Source organism: Rhea americana, unplaced genomic scaffold (assembly GCF_003343005.1).
Source record: "Rhea americana isolate MKP2758 unplaced genomic scaffold, rheAme1 scaffold_49, whole genome shotgun sequence".
Lineage (NCBI taxonomy): Eukaryota > Metazoa > Chordata > Aves > Rheiformes > Rheidae > Rhea > Rhea americana.
The window spans coordinates 4,514,507-4,538,816 of record NW_028186634.1 but is presented as its reverse complement, the minus strand read 5'-3'; the positions used below and the strand labels follow the sequence as shown (position 1 = coordinate 4,538,816).

Genomic DNA, 24,310 nt, shown 5'->3' with positions numbered 1-24,310 from the left:
AAATTTACACTGTTGAGTTTTTAACCTGTGTTCACAGGATGTACTACATAAAATGTTTTTATTTGTCTCCTACAGTTAGATGTAATCATAGCGGACCTGGATGGAGGCACAATTAAAATTCCTGAATGCATTCATCTTTCTCAACTCCCAGAGCCACTGCTACATCAGACTCAAATGGCACTTTCTCTAGTATGTCTTGATACAAAAACAATTTTCCACCCTCCCACCCTCTTTTTAAAGAACCAGAACAAGAATTTTGGTATTAAATTGCTTTCATACACATTGGAAATGTGAGATTTAAAAGTAGGATTCATACTAATAATACTGTTTTTCGAAAAATTTAATATTGAAGTTAGAATTAGCATCACCAAAAGTTCATTTCTAAAATATATTTCCTCGCTATTCAAGAGGAGAAAGATAGTGCACTTGAAATAGTAATTCAACTTCAGTATTTGACAACGTTATTACTATTAATTTTGGCTTTTTTCTTTTAAATGCACAATTTCATAAATCCATTTTAACTGTTCATTTACTTTGAAGCTTAGCTTAATCAGTTAGTCCTACAGTTTGTTTGCATAATGCCCCTGTATTAATACCCAAGATTGCTTGATTCTACATTATGGAATCCCCCCCAAAAGTAGTTTAGTTTTCTATGAAGGAAAAACAATGTCTTTTGCTATTATTGTCATAAATTAGAAAAGAATTGATTTGGAGGCTTCTGAACAAATTTTATCATGCTAAAGAGGCAAATTTTCTGTTTGTTCATCTATTTAAGATTAATCAACTCTAAAGTCCCCAACTCTACTGACTAGCTTCATTGACTGTAATCTGAGTTTATGGTAACTAACTTACATGTAGGAACTTGAGATTCATGAGAAATGAATCCCATCTGTATTTTCTTACAGTCTTTATACTTTAACTCAGTTTATTTGAAGTGCTTACTACCAGTGAATATTAATTTGAGAAAGAAAAAAATAATGAGGGAAAAATTTTTGTTTAAAAAAATCTCTAGGTTTTGCATCCTGATTTGGAAACAGCAGATTATGCATTCCCTCCCCCACGAACAGCTTTATCAAACTCAAAAATGCTGGTAAGACTTTTGTGTTGTGTCTGACTTTCTTGAAATAGAAATTTTAGACTAACTTTTCTTGTAAGTGTTTTGACTTTGTATTTTCTTTTCCATATTCTATACAGTATTGTTCATGGCGTAAAGAAATGCCGTAGAACTTCGCATTCTGGTTTTTAACAGCATTCTAATGGATCAGAAGTTTTTATAAACATATTAGTAGAAATATGCRAGCGTCTTATTCTCCTTTAATATTGCTATCTTAAGATAAATGATCTATTGAGTTTAATCAGTTCCTTTTCTGTTTCATAGACAAGCTGCAGAATTTCACATGAGTGGAGAAAGTAGTCTTCTTTTTCGAAATATTAAAAAAAATAAATTCTCTTACAGAGTCCCCCCCAAAAAAAGAAAGTTCTACTGCTTTTTAAGCAGGTAGATTACCCTCTTTTTCCAAAAATTGCAGTTTACTCAGTTGACAAAAAAAAACAAAGTTATATTATGGTGTTTACTTGGCAACCAGAAAAAGTTCTTTAGTGTGAGCAAGTTTTAAATTCGCAAAGCATAGGTGTGGAGGACACTGAGATCGCTAGACTATTAATTATGGGTTTGTAAACCTTGAACAGCAGGCACTGTAGAAATCTACTCTTTTCTATACTACAGATTTTTACACTCTCTTGAAATGAAAATAATCTCTACTATAGATCACTGAGACTTCTTAAGACTAGTGATTAACAAAGTAAATAAAATGGCACAGTTAAGTAGTAATATGAAGACTGCGGAAGAGAAAAGATAAGTAGAATTACATAGAGGAAGAAGCCCTAGAAAGTCTGAAATGAAAAACTACAGTTACAGCCTGAAAAAAATTGTCGAAACTTTAGAATCTGTTCTTTCTTATGTGTATATATGAAACAGCCATATCAGGCATTCTGGAAACCATGGCTATTAAAAAGAAAGAAAAAAAAAAAAAAAAGCAGATAGATGATTATTAAAAAAAAAGCTTTACCTCTCAATAGTCTCAATAGCTTTTTAATCATTGTGTGTCTAAGTGGAAGATGGTAATTTTTATGTGATCTTCCTTTATGGAGAAGGAACATCTTTAAGTCTGTGTATATGCTTGGACATATTGGGAAAGGAATTCTAGATTTTTCTAACATTGTATCTGCCTTTGAACCTCATCAGGAATAAATCTATTGATTTATAGATTACATATTGAATTGGCAGTCCAAACTAAAAGCCAGAAGCCAGTTCAATTTACAAACACATCTAATTTTTGTTGGGTAGATGTATTCTAAAATGTATCATATAAATATGAAAAAGTTAAAACTCTGAATGATTAATTAGAAACAGAGTAACACTGGTCATATTACAAAGCAGAATAAACAGACAAGACATCTAAGAAAAATATTAAAATAGGACATTTTTTATAGAATATTTTAGGTGTTTATTTCTTTAAAAAAATAGATTGCATTCTTTAACTTATGTTTACTAATTTGATTAGCTAGCCTAACATTCTTTGCTGCTGGTGTTTTTTCAAGTTAAAGATTGTTTGAAAATACCTTTAAGACATTGTAAAGCCTGAAGTTTTGAAACAGCTTTTAGGACCTCAGGCTTTAGCCACAGATGCAGTCTGATTGGGTAATTGAGGTAAGATAAAATAATGTGAGTGACACAGGATTTTGATCCCAGTGTTTTCTAGTTGCATCTAGGACAGCTGAAAATGTTACTGCCCCAAGCCTGCCCCCAGCTGTTCATTATTTCCACTAACCAGTCAATGTTTTTGTAAGCACTCCTTTAATTTAAGTGAGAATAAACCAGGATTCTGAAGATGTACTACTATAAACTTTTTGAACTAACCCTGTTAACTTATGTTGGCTGAAGTTGATTGGCAAATGATGACATGAGCAGCCAAGTTGGTAAAATCATAGACAAGTAGCTGAGCAAACTTAGAGCAGTCTCCTCAGTTGCAATAGCTGTAGTTTATTAAGAATAAGATGATGTCTGTGATGTTTTGACTCTGGTTCCACACACAAAGCTCTCAGCAGCAATGTCAGCTTAGGCAGCTATGCTTCCTGACCACTTGCGCCCATTGCTGTGACACTGCTTGAGTAGGATGGGTACAGTTACCTGCAAGACCCAAGTTGCTGCAGAGAAGAAATCTAGGTTAAATTCCCCTTTATTTATCGTGAATCTTCACTAGTGTCAGTTCCTTGGTAGGGTTCATAACGTGACTGCCCAAGCAGGTGTACTCATATTGCCCAGAGGCTGCTGTGCAGGCGTGGAAAAGAGCAATAAGAGAATATCGGTAGATATGTACAAAATACGACATTGCTGTCCAGAGAGAGGTCAGTGAAACTGTAGCCTCACATAAGCTAACTTTGCACATATATACACCTATCTCCGCTTATTTACTACATTGCTACGTTGTTTGGTGAATTTGTAAACGTTTATGTGATAGCTATATAAGAAGTGTAGAGAAGAAAAGTTTAGAAATAGATAAAGGGTTTTGACAACATATTTAACTACTGCTTACAGGATAAAGAAGTACGGGCAATCTTCCTTAGGCTATTTGCGCAACTTTTCCAAGGATACCGTTCATGTCTTCAGCTGATCAGAATTCATGCAGAACCAGTCATTCATTTCCACAAGGTAAAAGAGAAACAGCTGTTCATATTTAGTTAGCATTTATTTGTGTTCTGTTGTTCCCATGAGCTTGCATCTTGAACTGGTTTTAAAGTTAAAAAAGGTTTCAAATTAAATCTCAGATTTTTTACATTTGCTGTTGACATACAAATGTTTATTTACATGTGGTAAGCACATCATTTTGACATAGCAGCATTTCATTACAGTTTAATGTGACTGAATGTGGGGATGGTGATGAAATGTGAAACAAAGCATCAAAGAAAAATTTGAGGAATAATTAATGAATTTTGAAAAAATATAGAGGCAATTATAAGAGAATACTTAAAAATACTTGTTTTTCTACTTCTGCTACTAATGAGGTTTCTAAAATGTGTGTATGAAACTTCCCTTTGCATTACTTCTGAATATAGATATACAAAGATTTAATTAAAAGTAGCATGTATTACAAATGTTTAGCTGCTAGTACACAGATAGTTGGTTGATGTTTTGGTAATGATAAAATACATGTATTTTTTTCTGTCTCTACTACAGGCAGCCTTCTTGGGCCAGCGAGGCTTAATTGAAAATGATTTCCTCACCAAAGTGCTCAATGGAATGGCATTTGCTGGTTTTGTATCAGAGAGGGGTCCTCCTTTCAGAGCCTGTGATCTTTTTGATGAGGTGAAAGCTGTTGCTGTATTCCTGAGTAAATTAAAATGCAATTACAACATTTCAGCCTATGAAAATCTAATTTAAGTTCTTCTGAATCTTTATTATTTCATAAAATCTATACTAATATTTTTAATTCTCACTCTATACTAAGCATGCATTTCTGGCCAGCTTCCAAAAAATCACTTGCCCTGCTGCTATGTCTGAAGTTAAACATTAGTTTAAGTCATTGCAATTCTGTTACTTGTAGTCAGATTTTGAACTTCATAATGCATTACATGTGCTAATACAGAATTACTTTGAATAATTAAATTACATTATTCAAAACATGGAAGAATTGAGGAATATTAAACATATGGCCAACAATATAAACTAGAATGAACAGTTTCTCCTCTAAAAAGCAGCACCGTATTTATACTGTGGTGTTTTTATATGAATGCACAATGCAGACAGAGTTTGGTATTAACTCTAATTAAGCATGGCTGAGAAATGTAGCTTTCGGTATTAGAAAGGTTGAAGGAATATTTTACATATGTAGGACTTCCTATACGATAAAATGTGGAGAATGAGATTTATCCTGTAGAAGAGGCTTTATAGGAAAGTGAAAATCTTTCAATTTCCAGAGGACAGAGCAGATATTTCACTGTCCAGTTCTCTTTGCTCAGTTTCCATTTAAGACTAATGTTTCATAGTTTAAGCTGGAAAGAGATTATTTTTGGTTGAACTGCAATTTTTTATTCTTTTTTTTTTCAAGTTGGTAGCCTTTGAAGTTGAAAGAATTAAAGCTGAGGAAGGTAATCCACCAAAAATGATAAAACATGTTAGAGAACTTGCGGAACAGCTCTTCAGAAATGTAAGTTAATTTATTCCTGCTACATTTTAAAGTTGAGATAATACCATTGAAAATTCACTTTACTAATCTACTAATCAGTAGATCTAGTATCTGAAAACTAATAAAACTGCTTGTGGCAGTCATCATCTATATTATGGCTAATGACTTGGGAACTTTAAATACTGACAATTTAGTACATGTTGAGGAAATTTAATACAAGTAATTTACCTATTAACTACTGCTACTTATCGTACTATTTTCTTAGCATATATTGTGTCTCCCAGCAGTTTTCTATATGAAGCCTGTATGCACCATTTAGTGTAACGCGTACTTCTAGCATCTCTTTTCTACTGTGCAGCCTTGTTTCCAGCATTTGTGTGTTCAGCAGTCCTTACTTATTTAACTTCTTAGAAGTTGTGTCTCGTCATGCCTTTATATTGTTGAATTACCAATGAGTACTTCTGTGAAAACTCTTTCGCCATTCTGTGGCTGAAAGTTTGCAGCTGCACTATTACATTTCTAGACCAAATGCCATCCCCACTGAAAGGGCCAAAAAGTCACTGCTTTTTGCTGCAAGTCAGAATGGTGAGTGTGTCTAGAATTTTGTAGTAATAATACTCCATCAGGTCTAGACTAGGCTGTGCATGTTGCAAATTTTCCTCTTGATCTTTTTTTATCTTCTAGAGTAATTTCTGTTCCCTTACAAAGTTATCACAATTAAACTAGTAATACTAATGGTATGGATTTGTCAACGTAAAATTGTTTAAGGACTCTATTCTTTTTCTGAGAATATTTATTTTTGACTTTCTTCAAAAAAAAAGTAATTGTTATTGTGAAACTAAATTACTTCAAAGAAAATGGCGAACATTTGTATTCATTTCTAATGTATATATATTCTTTACAGAATGAGCCTATAAAGCATACATGGGTGTGCATATGTGCAGCTTTTTCATATTATTTATTAAAATCAGTGTCAAAATTCATTCATTTTAATCTCTCCTATGATTAGATTTGTTTATATCATTATATCATGATTTAACTGCTACTAAGGGTATCATCCATGACTTAGTGTATTTAAAAGTCATATTTTTAGTAGTTATGCATACAGCTATCCTTAAAATAAAGCACTGTGGTGAATAACATTGCTTTTAAAAGTTATGTCTAGAGCTGTCTGATTTAAACACACTGAATGGCATATTTTGTCATCTTGTTCCACAGTTTTAATAGTCATTATATTGTAGCTACAACACTCTAGATATGTATGAGAAGCACAATTTGTTAGGGAGCAATTATGTCTGTATTAGTTTAGCTGATACAAGTGGAAAATCGAGACTAGTTTTTCAACGTACACTGCTTTAGTGATTGAAGATGTTACACCAGCATTTCTCATCTGTATGTCATTGCATGTAGAGTAGCTATTAGGTATGCGGTGTCCAAGATAAAAGTAACTTTTCATGTATTTTTCCTCTGGATCTCTCTTCTCCATAAATGGAAGGTGAAATAGTTATTTTCCTCTTCCAGCTTTGTCCTATTAAATGTCATCTATTACCTTTGCTGAGTGTTTCTTTTCCCCTCCTTTTTCTGTCTTGCTCCTATTGACCTCTGTTGCTGTCATGCTCAGAGCTGGATTTTTGGCTCATTTCTTTAAACTCTCTGCATAGAATTTGTAAGGCTTAGTAGCTTGTTTGTTTTGATTGCTATTTGTAAAGCTGAGGCATTTGGTCTCCTTGTTGCCTTGTGCTCCAGTAAATGAAAGTATTCAGCTAGCTCCTGTTTTTGAGTTCTACTGCAAGCTAATTGTGCTTGTACAATGGAAGCCTATTGCACTGAATAGCATTCTTTGGCAATGGTGCAAACCAGTAATAAGTAATAGCATACAGTCAAATTGCATAAGATTGAATTCAAACATGATTGATAACAACTGTGATATATGAATGAAGAGAAAAAAATAATTCTGTTTTGCTTAATTGATCCTCACACTATTCAGGGCTTGTGAGATGTGATCCTATTAGCTCAGCTGGTTAGAGCGTGGTGCTGCTAATGCCAACGTCGTGGGTTCAATCCCTGTATGGGGCTATGCTGGGGGTTAGACTAGATGATCTCCAGAGGTCCCTTCCAACCTTACCATTCTATGATTCTATTAACAGTGGTAGTAGAATCTTTGTGGAAAATTCAGATCTCTGCTGTATTTTGGAAAGGTAGAATTTGAAGCAAAACAACAAACAGGAAAGATAACCAGCTGTTTAAGGAAAATATTACAAGAAATGGTGAATTTTCGTGATTTTGTATGATATCGTCATATCTCTTCAGATAAACCCTGGACATCTTTATGGAAAGTATGTTTTAGGCAAGTTGAAATCAATGCAGAGGGTGAAATTTAGTTATTTGTGATATACAGGATTTTTCCATTTGCTGAACATCAGATGCATAAGATCTAGGTCCACATACAGGAACACATATTGCACTGACATTGGGATTGGGAGGTGCCAGGGTAGCATACATACACAGAGAAAGAAGTCAGATATCCCACATATCCAAGGCAGCTCTGTTGTATGGTATAGGGCATATTTTGTTACTGTCTTTAGTATTGCAGTACTGCATAGCAATGTCAAGAACAAGGCAAATACAATAAGTATGTATTAGCGAATGCAGTAATTGTTTTGGTAGAACAAGTAAGTTAAGAGTTCTGCAGTGTGAAAGTGAGGTTTTTGGTATTTTATTCTGAAGACCTCTCTAAGAAAACCCAAAAGCAAGCATAAAAGCCTTCTTCAGGGCTACTTATTATATATTCTTTTAAATAGAATGAAAACAAAGAGCGTAAAAGAGTGTGTGAGATACGATTGCAGGCAAAAATTTATCTTCACAGTGGAAATTTCCTGTAGCCTTTGCAACAATGAAATACTTTTCTGTCTGTTTAGAAAATACTAAAATCCTATTTCACAGCTTCTTTTACTTATAGTTTGGGCCCATCATTCCCTCTCTTTCATCACCTATATTAAACTTTTTCTTTTTTTTCATGCAAACAGTGAGCTATATGAGATATTTATATGGGTCATGTAAAAGACAGAAAATTGATATGTAATGCAGGAGGGCCATAGGCTGATAACCCCTTTTCTGCAAATGAATTTTCGCTTCCTAATTTTCACTTTCTACTATGTCTGGTTACTTGGTAAAGAGACACTGAATGTATTGTATTCCACTTAAGTCCTGAACGTTCATCAGGCTGCATAAAAGTGACTTAAAAAACGACTTGATTTGCATTTGCTCTCTTCCTTTTTTTGAATTACTTGAGTCACTTCCTTGAGTGAATTTAAATAGCAATGCAAAGTAACACATTTGTGTGTCATGTTGTGCTTTTGGATTGCAGGAGAATCCAAACCCTCACATAGCATTCCAGAAAGTGCCTCGGCCTACTGAGGGCTCCCACTTGCGTGTCCACATCCTCCCATTTCCCTGGATAAACGAGGGCCGGGTTCACGAGCTGATTCAGGAGGGCCTTGCTAGGAATCAGAGCGCCCCACCTGCCACTCGGGTGGATAAGAAGTGCGTGGTGCCAGCTGGCCCGCCTGTCGGTAGGTTGCACTGGGATCTGATTTATATATTGGTCATCCAAGACAAAGTTTTATCCTGTAACTGACTCAGAAAGTAATGTGGGCCTTTCTACAGAAGGGGAGATTTGATGACCTGAATATGTAATTAACATTGCTGCAATTTGTTTTTTCTAATGCCTTGTTAATACAGTATTTTTAGTGATAATAGTAAACTTTAGTTCATAAACTTAAATGTTTCCTTTTGCACTTTAGAAAGATTTTTGCATCGGCCTTTAATAAGAAGTTCAACATCTAGAATGTGACTGGCATAATAAAAACAAAAAAAGGATTCGATTTCGGAACTAGTAAGTTAGATATTTTTCCTCATCTAGGCGTGATGAGTATCACCACAGGAAAGTTGCACTGGCTGAAACTCTCTTTGAACTGTTAAGATTTCTCCTTTGACACTTGTGGAAGATATGTGAATTACTGGAAAACTGCAAAAAGATCATACATAGCATCTATCTCTCAAAACAAAGTACGCATATCTCTGAAGAGCAGATGTAGACATTGTAGACCAGTCCATTTAATTTTAATAGAAATTTAATTATAATTCAGTTTAATCAATAGAGAAATTCTGTTTATCGTATTCATACTCATCAGTCTGGATGATGACGTGAACAAGTATCTTGCTGGAGTCACAAAGCTGGCAGAGCTTGTGAAGTTTTTGAAGTATGAGATTAGAATTCAAATTATTTTGAAAAATTAGAGATCTGGTCTCTGAACTTTGTCCTTTTCTGTTGTTTTTTTTTTCCAAGTAAAATGCTGCACTTGCATAGGAATGATCAACTGAGTAGACAGTTCTTCAGAAATTATTTGGGGGATTGTAACGGATCATAGAGCAAACATGAGACAACAGTGCCAAGCTGTTGCAAAAGAAAGGCAAACATCTTACTAGGATGTATAAACAAGAGTATAGTCAGTGAACCTCGTGRAGAAATCCTTTCATTTTACTCAGTAAGACCACAACTGGACTGTTTGTAGCCATTTTTGGACACTAGCAATCTGTCTCCATTTTTGGTTCTGTTGGAAGGAATCCAGAAGAAAGATACAAGAATGACCAGCAATCTGGGGAACATGACCTACATGGAAAGATTGAGAGTTGTTTAATTTAAAAAATAGAAGACTGAAAGGACATATAGTAACAGCCTTCAGTTACGTAAGAGGCTGTTGAAAAGAGGAAGGGAGTAATAGTGATGAGAAGGAATGATTGTAATTGCAGCACAGAAGAATTAAGTTGTATGTCAGGAAAAACTTTGTAAAATGAGGGTATTGAGGAATTTGAATGGATTTCTTGTGAAGCAACGGAGCCTCTGTGATCCCAGAACTTTAAGAACGTGTTAGACAAACATCCAGGAATAACATAAATGTATTTGGTCCTGTCTGGGGACAGCAGGATGAACTAGATGGGCTCTTGAGACCCCTTCCAGTCCTATTTCTCTTTGGGTTTTTATAAGAAGAGAAGAAACTCTATTTACCTACCTTTGCTGTTGACTGTATCATTGAATGCATTACCTCTAGAACATGTAAATGGTATATAATGCTGTTACCTTTCTTTAAAAATGTTTCCAGATTAAATGCAATAGAAAAAAAAATTAATAAGCTTATTCTTTTTTTTTTTTTTTTTTTTTAGTTACAACTTTTCACGCTCTGTATCTTCTGTTTCAAAATCCTTAGATATTAAGTGCTCGTTTGGTGCTACAGAAAGGGCAGGTTCTGCTCGTATGTACTGTTTCCTTGATACGAAATAAAAAGAATGCTAGATCTTTCATTCTGAATTTTCTTGAAAATTCAGAGCCACCTTAAGAAAATTATCTTTAGAACTTAGCAAACTGGAATCTAGATAAAGAGAACCGGTTTGTCAGGTTTTATTCCATGTCATGGAATTCTTAATATTGCCAGTTTATTTTCAGAATTTTTGCCTTCAGGCATAGGCACACATGAAGCCCTTAGGAACAAAGTAGTGGTCTACTGCTACATACAAAATATGTAAGGCTACATAGTTCACTGAGCAACAGGGGGATGTGTGTGTGTGGTTTTGTGTGTATACATACATGTTTTTTATATTATTATTTATTTCATTAGTGTGTTAACGTGATTATATTTAATTTTAGCAGTTGGAATTGAATTACGTCTGTATAAGACAAATGGAACAAGTGGTAAAGAGAATCAACTGCCCTAGTTAAAATTCAGAGCCTTGTCATCTTCAGATAGCACAGAAAATCCAAAGATTTAGGATTATGTGTTCCTGTCTGTATGTGCCTACTTAATGACATGTACCAGAATAAAATGGTGTTAAAAGTTTTTTCATAAGGGACTGACTGGTGGTTTTTCTGGCTCTTGCAAAAGATATTTCACAGATGTATGTTCTTCTTTTTCTTTGTTAGTTTCCATAATGGAAAAAGGAAGCACAGTTTTCAACAGTGCTCAAAGACTGGAAGTTGTTAGAAACTGCATCTCATTCATTTTTGAAAACAAATTTTTAGAGACTGAAAAGGTAATAAAACGATGTTATATTTTCCAAACGAGCATCCACTTCTTTAGTGAGCTAGCGGTCACTACCACCTTGTCACAAATTCTGTTTTCAAGTCTTATTTTTCTAAAGCTAATGATTATGTTTAGTCATTTACATGAATAAAGTAAGCAATAAAACTAATTATCTAAATGCTGTACCACGTGTAATATGCAACTAATGCATTTGAAAACCTGTTTGCAGGTGTATTGCAGGTGTATGCAGGTGTAAATGGGTGTGTTGATACTCTCTTTGCTTAATTTATTACCATTATACGTAGTATGTTCCATGTGATTTTTTTTAAAAAGGGATGTGTATTCTTCTAACTAGAAAGACAAACATAGAAAGTGAACTGAAGGTGGGCATAGTCACCTCACTGTTTGTCAACTAGTGCTCTAAATTTTCAGTGAAATTAGTTTTACTCAGCACTCTTCTTAAAAAGCAATAATTTGATAGAACATAGAGGTGAATGTAAATATTTGATACGCTCATTTTTAGTAAAATGTACTAGTGAGTTGTTACTCATGCCATTTTTGGCTTTTCACATCAAGGAGACAGGATTTGTAGATTGTAATTTTTGTAGATTACAATTATTTATTGTAGCGCATATCAGTATACAAAATTATCCTATAATAAGCTTAGGGGAAAAAGTGAGGAAAAAAATAAACCGGAGCTTGCTTACCTCTCTCCCCCTCTTCTCTCCTCCTCTTCTCTCCCCCGTTATGTATTCACTGCATATCAGAAAACATGCTAGCTGGTCTTGATAGACCTGGCCTGGCTGATAAAGATAGACTGCATAATTTCATGCACAATAATCCATTTATGCATTCATATCTATTCAGTGCCTGTATTTCCCTTTTTATTTAGGGATGTAGATGAGAAATACTATTTAATGAATTTGAAAAAGTGGAAAAAATGTAGTACTTAATGCTGATTTAGTTTGAGCCCATTATGTGAAATTTTGATATTCAAGCTATGAAGTGATTCAGGTATATACTTGATTAGAATGTCATTTTATTGATAAGGCACGAATAATATTCTATATGTTGGTACTATTTCATTTTGTTTTAATGAAGTTGGATTTTCTTGTCCCTAGACGCTGCCTGCTGCTCTGAGAGCCCTAAAAGGAAAGGCAGCTCGGCACTGCCTGACACAGGAATTAGGCCTGCATGTTAAACAAAATCGAGCAATATTGGACCATCAGCAGTTTGACTACATAGTACGAATGATGAACTGTGCTTTACAGGTACAATATGTAAGGATTTTGTTCTTTGGTTATCTTTTAATTCCTTCCACAAAACTCCTGGGTTATAGCAAGCAAAAATTTATTTGTAGTGATGTGGAGAACAAAAATAATTGAATTGTAGGGCTGTGTACTGCAGTGATCTAGCAGATATTACCTGACAGTGGATTTAAGACATTGTGTGGTTGGAAAGTGTTTTCAGTTTACCTACTAAGTTCCTCTATTGATAAAATTAAAAAATCTATGCTGAGTAGATATCAGGATCTAGTAGCAGTTACGCATGAAAGTAAAATATATAGATGACTCTTCTGACCTTCAGAGAAGAATTGAAGATATTTATGACACTGCATTTCTCTGCCTAGAATCGTGACACAGAATGTTGCACCTGCTGTGCATTGTGCATTCAGGCACAGAAATTCTTTTTCAAATCAGAACACAGAATCATCTAATGTGCCACAAATTTTAATCCTATATTGGTGATTGTTCCTGGAACAATATAGAAAAAATATCTAGAGAAGTTTATAGAGAATAGGAAGGAAATGCTTCCCTTTTGTTTGCTATATCTGAGTGCAAATGAAATTGTAGAAGAAAATGAGGACCTGAGGAAAATTCCTTTGTCAGTGGTGGAAAAAAAAAATATGACATCTTCTTTTAATAAAGCAATAAAGTAGAATTTTTCTTGTGGAGAGGAATTGATATTTTCTTGGCAGTGATTTGAAGATTCAAGGAGGACATTAATGTTCGTGCAGATGAGTATCTGTGAAGTCATGCAGAAGTAAAATAAAATGACTGTTATATTTGCTAGCTTTACTGAGCAAAGGAACTCAGATCATGCAGAGGAAACAAATGTATGGAGAACAGAGGTGTGATTTTTACCCTTCCCCCCCCCCCCAATACTTTCTTCATGTTTTTGGAAATGTAAAGTGGAAATTTCCATTTCTCAGTAGTAAGATCAGCCAATATAAAAGCGTCTGAACTCCTGACACTTGGCAGCTAGTTACAAGAAAACATTCAGTGCAACTATTTTTATGACATATGGAATTATTTATTAAGATAAAAGCATGATTTATAATTTGTCTGTACACTCTCTCAATGGGTTTATTTGGAACAGAATATAAATTCTGTATTTTGGAGCTTCGCTGTATCAGTTAAAGGCAAAAATGTGTTACCACAGTTGTGATGCTACAAGAATTTTTTAAGTGAGTTTACTTTTGCTGCAATACAGCTCAGCAAGTCAGCATTTTGTTATAGAGACATTAATTCTGTTAGCTGCAGATCATGAGATCAAGCAATTTAAATAGTGTTTAGAAAGATACAAAAGTTTAATTAAGAAATGTGATATTACCAAAGATGTATTTGAGATTCAGGGAAATACCACATTAATTATGATGGAATTTTTTAGAAGAGTTAGATTGCAGTATTACTTCAAGACCTCATTGAACTATTGGAATTACAGAAACTGCCTTGCTCCATCTTGAATATTCTTGTGGCCAGAATGTATACAGCAGTCAGTACAAAAAGCTGACAGGAAAGGAGGGCCACAGGAGCAGGTCACAGGTTGAGGAGAGCGCTGGCGCTCTACTCTACATTGTGGGCTGAGCTGGGATGCGTGTGTAGCAGGGCCCACAATGATGGATCTCCCTTGGAAATACCAGCCTCACCCACCTCTCGTGGCTCACTTTCTCATGCAGGTAGGAGATCTGATGCCCCTGATTTCAGCCACCAAGCCATTGCTACTGCTCACATGACTTCTTTGCAAACCACATGTATTTCAAGAGATACAATTTGGCTATTCCTGAAAGTTTCTTTTGAATAAGAGATTGCAGTACTGGCATTTATTAAGTCTTTACCTTACTGTGAACAGTGCCACATTTCAAAGTAAAAAAAAAAAAAAAGGCATTTTACAAGTTTATTAATCTCTCCTGTATTGTTCAAAGATTTTCCTGTTTGTTTAGTGTTAGATCCTTTTTCTTTTAATAAAATTTATTCTGATATTTTACTTTGGTCCACAAAAATGAAAGTCAGATGCTTTCTTCAGAGCTGCTTTATATTCTGTATATTACTTGGTAGATGACAAGTGGCATGTTAACACACTGCTGGTAATTAATCCCACCATATATGTTGCTACTAGTCTCATTATATCTGTTCTGAAGTGTCTGTCACAGCAGTATGTGAAAATAGATTAAGGAAGAGGAATAAAATACTCATACTGCTGTTTCAAGTTGATAGCTGTATTATTTTATTGAAAAGTTAGACTTAAGATGTATTTCCTCTATCTGATTTCTAGCCATTTTGCCACTGCAAGGGGCAGAGGAAGCATTTCACTGATTTCACTAGAAGTGGCAAAACTTGGGCTTCTCCAGGTCTGTGGTGTTTGTCAGTTTGAGCTGCTCAGTTGAAGTGTGGCTTTCCTTTGCAAGGTTCTTCTTTGGCCTGTTTAAAGTTTGAAGGTAACAGACAGAACTTCAGTACAGATTTCTGTTAGGCCTATGATACAGGGAAATACAGTAGAATTTCGTACTAATCTACCTTATTTAGCAGATAGGCGAGTACAGCTAAAGCCCTATCATGGACTTTAGGAAGTTTTACAAATACAATTAAGGAAAGGCATGATGCAATAAATCAGTAGTGAAGTGTTAAAAATACAGTTTACTGTCTCCATTTCTCTGGGAAGCGTTGACAATCTACTACTGTTGAAATAAAAGTGAAGTAACTATTTTTGATCTTTCCTAGTTATAAGAAGTCCAAAAGGACACAGAGATTGTGTATCTCATTGATTAAAGCAGATATCTTCAGATAAGGGTATTATTGCAGTTAAATCCTCAGTTTTTTGCTTTTGTTTGTCCTACCAGTCATCATTGACTAAGCCAACTGCTTAAGACTGTTCCTTTCATTCTCTGAGTAGGATTTTTTCCCCTGACAAATCATAAACTTTGGTAAGCATTTAAAGCAGCTTCCATGATATCAATTATTAATACCTGTGATAGCAAAATGGAAGTATTTTGTTCTGTGTTACGTACATTATTTAGCTAAATGACAGTTAAAGGCCCTCTATATCAGTCTAAAAAATGTACTAGTTCACAATGTATTCATACAGATAGCACTGTACTGTAAAAAACAGGCAAGTATTTCTCTGGAAACAGTTTCAGAAGTGTTTGCTTTCTACTGCTGTAGTTGCTTCAGAATAATTTGCAGTTACATATAAAATCCTAATTGAAGTGTCTTTTTCATTTTCTATAGCAAAATGTTTTTCTCTGACCTTTAGGAACACATTTTCTTCATGATTATGTTTCCAGCAACACATTTTATTTTTAACTACTAACTAAGAAATAATAATAATAAAAAAATGTCAAGGTTGAATTTGCATACTTCTCATTAACTCTTTACAAAGAAACAGCATGAATTGTCCAGACTTTCAATTGTCTCTTTCCCACACCTCTGATTTACTCTGGCAGTAGCAAGTGAACTTTGTATCTGCTGATCATGCAGCACTTAATTTGATGTAACAACAATAGAGGCAAAAAAGAGCCTGAAGTTCTTCCACTGTATAGCTGGAGAGTACTTGACGGTCTGTTGTATTAAAAAGATATTACCGTCAATTTACTTAAAATACTGAAGAGTAACTATAAGGATTTCCTAATTTTTTTTTCCTGCTTTGCTGGAGAAAAAAATTCTGTTTGGCTATATTGGGATCATGAACTAGCTTCTTTTGGTAGTTTGAATAGATGAAAATTTTCTTTAAGAAAAACCCCAAAGCTAAATGATGCAATACAACACCTCCTGTGTAAGATGTCCTATTATATTGGCATAACTGCGTATTAATCACTGAATCACAGAATGGTTGAGGTTGAAAGGGAGCTCTGGGGACCATTTAGTCCAACACCCTGCTCAAGCAGGGTCTCCTAGAATGCGTTGGACAGGATCACGTCCAGATGGCTTTTGAATATCTCCAGGGAAGGAGACTCCACACACAGCTTCTCTGGGCAACCTGTTCCAATGCTCTGTTACCCTCACAGTAAAGAAATTTTTCCTCATGTTCAGACAGAACTTCCTGTGTTTCAGTCTATGCCTGTAATACCTTATGGTATTGCACATACTGGCAAGTATGTGTCAAATATGAAAGCACGTGTGCCCCAGTTTTCTGAGTGCTTAATCTAAATACGATTTTAGGAGGAGTAAAGTGCATAAAACTGTGTTAAGTATATAAATATTTTCAAAATTCTGGCTCTTAGGTGTAAGAAAGGGATAGGGTCTCGTGGTGATATAGTTTAATCTGACAACCACCAAGTCAAGAATGCTATCTTAGGCGGCTTGCTCCAATGTCACATCTCTGTGAATACACATTTACTATGCTAGCATATTTGAGGAGTATCTTTAATACTAGACACGTTATTATTGACGCACTTTAGATAATATCTAATAAATTTTAAGGCTTTTTGTAGTAGCAATTATTAGCTATTAAAAGTATTGCTCTTATTTCTTTTGTTCGTATTTGTCATTCAAATAGAGTATGCTGAGTGTACTAAGAGCATACTTAGGGTATACTTATAAAAAAACAACTGCAGGAAGTCTTAGTAGCAACCAGAGCAAAATTAAAAACTTAATCTGCTTTAGATTAGAACAAGCGTCCATCTAGGTCAAGATACTTCCTTCAGAAGTGGCCAAAAGCATATGATAGATAGTATAGATTAATTTTGCCTCTAAAAGTTCTTTTGCAACCCTTCTGTATCACTTTGGTATAATGTGGGCTTCTTTTTAGCACTTATCACTGTATGCTTTGAAAAAGACTTTCATGTGCAAGATAATAAGAACATGGCATCCTACAAACAATATTAAATTCATTTTTCTTATGCAAATATGTTTGGTAATACATTCTGCCACCAGAATCAGTCAATCAGTTCTCAGAATTCAGACTTTTGAGAACACTGTCCAATAACAAGAAAGATTTTATTACTCCTGAGAGTAATACCATGTGTGTGTCTTATGATTCAAATTCTTGGCAATATACAGGTTAAAATAACCAGCATTTCTTATATTTTGTGTTGCAAAATGTTTTGTCAAACGTCTTTATTTTGGAAGGTTGTAATAGGTCTTTTTCAGGCATTTTTTAATGGCTTGCTTTTTGTTATTCAATTTGACTTGCATTCCTGGAAGCAGAGACTCTGACAAGTGAACAGCAGCAGTATTAGAAAATATTTTAAGGTATTTTAAAACGTAGAAAACACAGTGAAGAGAAATTGTGAGAGTTTAACAGGGCCACATTTATTTCTTTTACCTTTGTTTGCAGAAATGGGGAAAAACAAATGAAGAACAAAAATCTTAGCAAAACAGTTACGAAGATTCAAATACCAATTAAGAAAATAATTGAAAGTTGATAAAATGAGATCTCACTTAGGCATAATCACTCATCAATTCTTAACAATTTAATATTTTTCATTATATTAGATGTAATCATGATATTATATAAGTGAAACAAAGGAGATTGCAGTGTTTAAGGCTCATACTTGATATCTCCAGACTTAATTCCATATTGTACTGCAGATTTTTTCTGTCAAAACAGGCATGTCATATAGTTTCTCTGACCCTTCATTTCCCAGAAGAAATACATCCAATAGAAATGACAGATTTTTCCATACTGTTAACTTCTCAGGAGTCCATCTGTTATGTTCTTTATCTTATAAAAGAATCTGCTCTTTCTGAATCTGATGATGTCTCTTCCCTAAGAAACTGCAGGATATCTGAATATCAGAGCTTATGGCTGAACCAGTAGTGTTCTTATAACTTTTCTAGGGCAGACGGGTAGAAGTGCATTTTATAAGATTGTATTGCTGATTTGTTTTTACTTTTCCTTTCTTTGCTCTTAAATTCCTCCCATGTTATGGGTTGCCCACACAAGCCATGAAGAATTCATTCACAAGTATTATGTACTAAATATAGAAAATTTGATTTCTTTCTTTACGGGATTGCCCATGTAATTATTCATAAAGTAGGTGGTATAAATGTGCTGCTGTTGCTCGGTGTAGCAGAATTTTCAGCTTCATTACTGCCTTGAGAAGACTGATCCACAGTCACCTACTCCACAGGTATCAGGGGAGATAACTACCTTGACATGGTAGTAGCTGTTCTTCTGGGCCAGAGCTCTCCCCATATAGGTGGTGGAATGCAAAAAATTCCCTTTGTATCACCTGCTAAGATTTGCTTCTATAGTGATCTCCCTGTTGAGGTGCCCATCCACTTTTCTTTGTGTCCAGACACCTAAGGTGGTTGTCTCGAGCTACATTTCACTGCCTTAGTGGTTTAGTAAAGATTTTTTTTTTGTCTGATAACTACATAGCAGAAAATCCACAGCTTCTTTCCATGTTGGCACTATGCCAGTACAGCGGTGCCCATGAAGGAGGTTTGTTATGTGGCAGGGCAGTTAGTAAATTATTATTTGCCTGGATTCTTCTGACACCTATTTCTGGTAATCTGAGAATATTTGTGACTTCTGTTTGGTGTTGCCGTCTGTGTGATTATGTGCACTTATTACTTAGAAAAAGAAAAAAGAGTAATTACCAGTAGTAAGAATTTTTTGAAATGTGTTGTCCGTATATGCATCTGCCTTCAGCCTTCTTCCCTCTCTGCTTCTGACTAAAATGCATTTAGTTCACACAGTGCATGCTCCCCTATATGTATAAATATATACACATATATAATCATAAGGACAAGGGTGGTATAGACGTATCTATAAATACATATACATACATATGTAATATGTATATGTGCCTGTGTAACTATACTGGCATATATAGGCACATATAGATAGACAGATGTAAACTCTGTAAGAACATAGAACCTGAAATAATCTCTGGGCTCCAGGATGATCAAAGAAGGGTATTTTTAGAGCGAATGTGCATCTAGAATGTGCATCTTAAGGAGCTCTGATTGCAGGTACCCTTTATTTCCCGCAGTCTTTCCCTCCATTCTTGTCAGTAATGTGAGAAGGCATCAAAAGTATCAAGAATACATATCATAAATATGTCAGTGTCCCTTTTTCTGATGTTCCTTCTGCCATGGATATAACTCGTCTTTCTTGACTGCAGGTTTTTGTGGTATCAGTGGTCTGCATTATGTGTGTATGCAGTTCTCCGTAGATACCAATCTTTTTCAGGGTCGTGGTCCAACACCTTAAARCAAATTTCAAATGATGTTAGATTATTGGTATTCATATAAGAATAAGCCACGTATTTTTTTTCCTAAGCTCGTGGTTATTGTAGTGAATGAATACTGAGGAATATTACAGAACGCAAAAAAGGAATAGATGTTGATGAGTGATACTTGTGTACACTACAGAGCAACAGTAAACAAAGCAGTATTGCAATAATACTGAAAAAAAGGGCCCTAAAACAACAACAAAAATTAAGAGCTGCAATGATCCTGAAGAATTTGTATGATGCAAACGTGTTAATACAAGAAAAGGAAAAATGTAAAAGAATTCAAGAAAAGATTGTTCACGCAGAGGTACTTGTAGCTTCATCACTAGGTGAAACTGTTTACATAGCTATATAAACATTTTTGAAAAAATATATGGGATACAGTATTCAGATTGCAGACAGTTGGTCTCTCTCTTGGTTTCACTGAGTCCAGTTGGATTATATCTGGCTTACGGGTAAATAAATAAAAATGTGATGCACTTCTGGATATAAGCTAAAGCACTGGAGCGTCAGAATGCCTAATAAGCATAACACTAGCAGAAATAACCCACTAGCAGAAATAATGAGGCAAGTACAAAATCATCAGTCTCAAATCTCTGAAACATTAGTTTACAAGAGCAGTCTTTATTCTTAATGGAATTCTTTCATTGGCCTTTGTTCAATCCTTCAATATTTACAATTAGTATAGGGCATGCTAACATGTTTACTCACATGTATGTATCTTACTGAGACCACGTAGCTTCTTGGACATTGACATGGTAGGCTGTGACTGCTCTTAAGTATCATTACGGTTAATTCTATCATTGTGGTTGCCAAGTATTCCTAATAACTTTACGTTCTAAATATTTTTGGTCATTTTGATGAAAAGCAGACATGTGCATGTATGCTGCTCATTGTCATAAATAAAATAACTCCAGTTTAGGAATTGTGTTACACTGCTGCATAGCTACTCTGTAGCCTGTCTATGAAAGAGATGGACTGATGAAAGTTAGGAAAAACAAAAATAACATCTTTGTGGTGTGAAAAGATAGGCATTTTGTTAATGGGGTGAGTTACTTGAAACCAGTAAACTTCTGTTTTCAAAAATGTTATATTAATAAAAATATAGAAAATATTTTTATTTTAAATTGTACATATATATATATATATATAACATTTCTGTATAGGTACCCAATTCGGTGTAGATGGTGTACAACACTATTAGATATTTGTACATGTACATAGCAATCTGTATGGTATATAGTTCTATTGTATACAATAAGTAATAAAATATGATACAGTATTGGTGTACTGTGCTATACCTAGTCAGGAAAAGTGCTTTTTTGGCCACCTGTATGCATGTGTGTGTATGTAGTTTTAGCTTGTTATTACTAAAATGAAGAGCAAGAGTTTGGCAATCTAAGACAGTCTCACTAAGGGCTTCCCAACCTGCACATCACTCTTTAGATAACTGTTAAACAGAGTAGCTGAAAGGGAATGCTTTACCCTGTGAGAAAAGGGCAGAGTGTGCACCCTTGATCATTGATGGTATTTACCAGAAGAAACATTGGAAGACCTTTAGTTTAAACGGTTGAAATCTGGGCAGTTTGTATTCAAAAATTCAAGTGTGATGTGAAGATAAATACCATAAAATATAGCTGAGTACTGGGTTTTGTCAATATTTTGTATAAACTTTCACAAATGCATTAATACGACAAAAGTAAAATAATGGACATATGTGGCGTTTTAGAACGATTTTTAAGGAAAAAAGCGTAAGAATAATAAGTTTCCTAACAGTAAGYGTTAGGAAAACGTAAAGTATGCAATGTTTTAGAATAAAAAATAGAAAGTAAACGTGCAAGCAAGTGAATATTTGATGTTCTTTATATGTTGTAAAAATTTCGTGCAGCTGTTGACATGAATTTTCTTTGTCATAGTCCAGATTTAGGACTTTCATGAGCTTCTTTTTGGGATGCATGGGAAAGTACCATGTAAACAAGCTATAGTGAAAATTGCTTTGTTAGTATCATCTCTCCAACTCCTCCCCTCCACACATACACACAAAATTCTTACCAGGTTGGCGAGCTTTTAGTATTCTGTGATCCAACACTGTGTACCAAATTTTTTTAAAAGAATATCATTCTTTCAATACCATAAAAAAAATACACAAATTCCTTACTTCTAAACATACTTCAGAATTTCACTCAGGCAGAATTAAATTCTAACTGCATGAATAACATTTTAAAATCTCGTAATATTTTTAGATATACAAATAGAATTAATTTGCAATCTAAGTTATGTGATTTTTGAGGATAAAAGCAACTTATTTGGATGAAATTGATGCAGATTCCTCCTGTTCGATAACACCCTCTAGAGCCTCTACTCTTAAAGCTAGTGGAGCAAACATCACTTTGGAATAGGTATTTGTTCTAGCAAAGTAAGTTGCATATGACTGATATACAGTAATCACTATTCCTTCCAGGTATATGGAATGACATATCTCACTTGATTGCCTCTTACTTTCAGTGTAATAATTACAAACTCAAAATCAACCTTGATTATGAGGATGTCATGATTCTCAGCACTTCTTCAGTAGCTTGATCTTTTTCCTTATCTACATTATGATTTCAGTCTGCCTCTGTACCTTAGGCAACTAAGTTTTACATGTTACACATATACCTTCAACACAATCGTGATGATTTTAATTCTCCACATTCTTCACTTTTGTAGGTACTCTTTAATGCCTTAATGTAATTACTAATATCATATATCTTGTTCTGTACTTTCAAGCCTCGCAAAATTTCACTTCTATAAATGTCAGACATCCTGTGTTCTACATTTTTCACCCGCACAGGATCATTATCATTAATACAGTCTAGATTCACAGACAGCACAAAATACGATGCTACCCATGTGTTTCATGATGAGTATTCTTGCCTGTGTGCCAGCAGATGTTGGGATTCCTACCTGTAAGTCAAGTAATCTCTTTGCAGAATAACTCTTTCTTGCATTAGAACAATTTATTTTTGGAGATTTTTTCATTAAGAGGAGAAAGTATGTAATGGAGACAAAACCAGTGGACTAAAACAGCCTTTAATTTGTTTTCAGGCTGAAATCAGGATGGTAAACACTATTGATTTCATTGGGATTTAGCTGGTTATATATGAAGTTAAAAGGTAAAACTGCTCTTGTGAAAAAGAATTGAAAGAAAAATATTTATTTTAATGGACAGTTTTGGAGCCTTGCTTTTGCCATTTGGGAATAGCTGAAATTCTAACCATATGTGGTTCAGTTTAAAAGCCACAGGCCACAACTACAGTTATGTTAACACATTTTTTTTACTTAGCCTCTGAATCCTATGGGTAAGAAAATCATAGAGCTTGATCCTGAATTGATTATGGTAGATGGCTGCCACTTTCCCAGTCCACCACCCATTTAGCCTTAACCTGTGCAGGTTACCATGTGAAGTTCCATTTTCTATAATGGACACTTAGGCTTAACTGATAGTTTTGTGTACTTTGGGTCTCTTGGTTAGTTTTCATGGCCTGTTAAGAGTAGTCACATGGACCAGCAGTGTTGTACGGAACAAAACTTGAAAACCGTAACTAGGGTGAAAATGAGAAAACTGAGAGGTATTACGAGAGCTGCTTTTTCATATCCATATTTTAGCTAAACTCTAACAAAGAGAAGTCAAACTGACACGTGAATTTTACACATGCTCAGTACAAAGAACTGTTGCAGGAAAGTTTGGTATAAAAGTACCATATAACAAAAATGTGAATTCCATCAGTGTCTTGTCTAATTTCTAATATAAAAGTGAAAATACAGCATGCAAACAACAGACATCAGAATGCATTCACTTAAAATTAATCAAGCCAACCATAATGAACTATTCATGAAAAATGGGCTCATGGAAAGGTGAAAGGTGCTACCTGAAGTCTCTTCAGCGTGCCATTGATGGTATTTATTCTTGGCTTCAAATACTGAGGCATTCTGAGCTTATAAATAAAAACAGATATACTAGCATTGCGATTACCTCTTTTATGTAGAAATTCATTTTCTTCACTAACTTGCTTGAAGTTCAGCTAGTTTGAGATAACTTAGGAGTAATCAAAACTATGGGGAGCATTGCTGGGTTTTGAATATGCTTTTCCACAAGGCCATGGGAAAGAGGGCTGTTTCAGAGCATATGAGGAAGCATTTTTCCTAAATCATCTTAAACTCCATCATGTTTAACAAACTTAGGTAAGTTAATATATCTTTAGTACACACTGTTTCCATGACAGTTTTTAAAATTTTCATTTCAGTTACTGATAATATATGCTGTTGAGAGCAAGAAGAGAAGCAAAGATGCATGGTAGGAGAGAGAGGGAATGTTACAGGGAATGTAGTATGTTCCCTGTTACTTCCGAGGAAAGGGTCTGTGTTCTCTATTTCCCATGTTAGCAAAAGTTAAAATCTCTTACACTTATTCCCATCTGTTTCAAAATATAAATAAGCATAAATATGTGCCTATAAAAAAGAAAATGAAAAGTTCTTACTTATTTCTGGTTGGTGAAAAGAAGATGTCCTTACGGGTCCTTAGGAGTAGCTGAAATTCTGGTGGA

At 34.7% G+C, this 24,310-nt stretch overlaps 1 protein-coding gene across 4 annotated transcripts in view; it reads left to right on the top strand.

Moving 5' to 3' along the window:
* SBF2 (SET binding factor 2) overlaps positions 1–24,310 on the top strand; it is a 271,467-nt gene that overhangs the window by 158,672 nt on the left and 88,485 nt on the right. For 3 of the 4 annotated variants that reach the window (XM_085317207.1, XM_085317206.1, XM_085317205.1), the window contains 8 exons: positions 76–189; positions 1,013–1,090; positions 3,599–3,712; positions 4,238–4,366; positions 5,109–5,207; positions 8,554–8,758; positions 11,164–11,273; positions 12,385–12,543. In XM_085317207.1, the coding sequence (XP_085173333.1) occupies positions 76–189; positions 1,013–1,090; positions 3,599–3,712; positions 4,238–4,366; positions 5,109–5,207; positions 8,554–8,758; positions 11,164–11,273; positions 12,385–12,543 (1,008 nt within the window). The remainder of the gene's footprint in view (positions 1–75; positions 190–1,012; positions 1,091–3,598; positions 3,713–4,237; positions 4,367–5,108; positions 5,208–8,553; positions 8,759–11,163; positions 11,274–12,384; positions 12,544–24,310) is intronic. The other variant, XM_085317208.1, reaches the window with a different exon arrangement.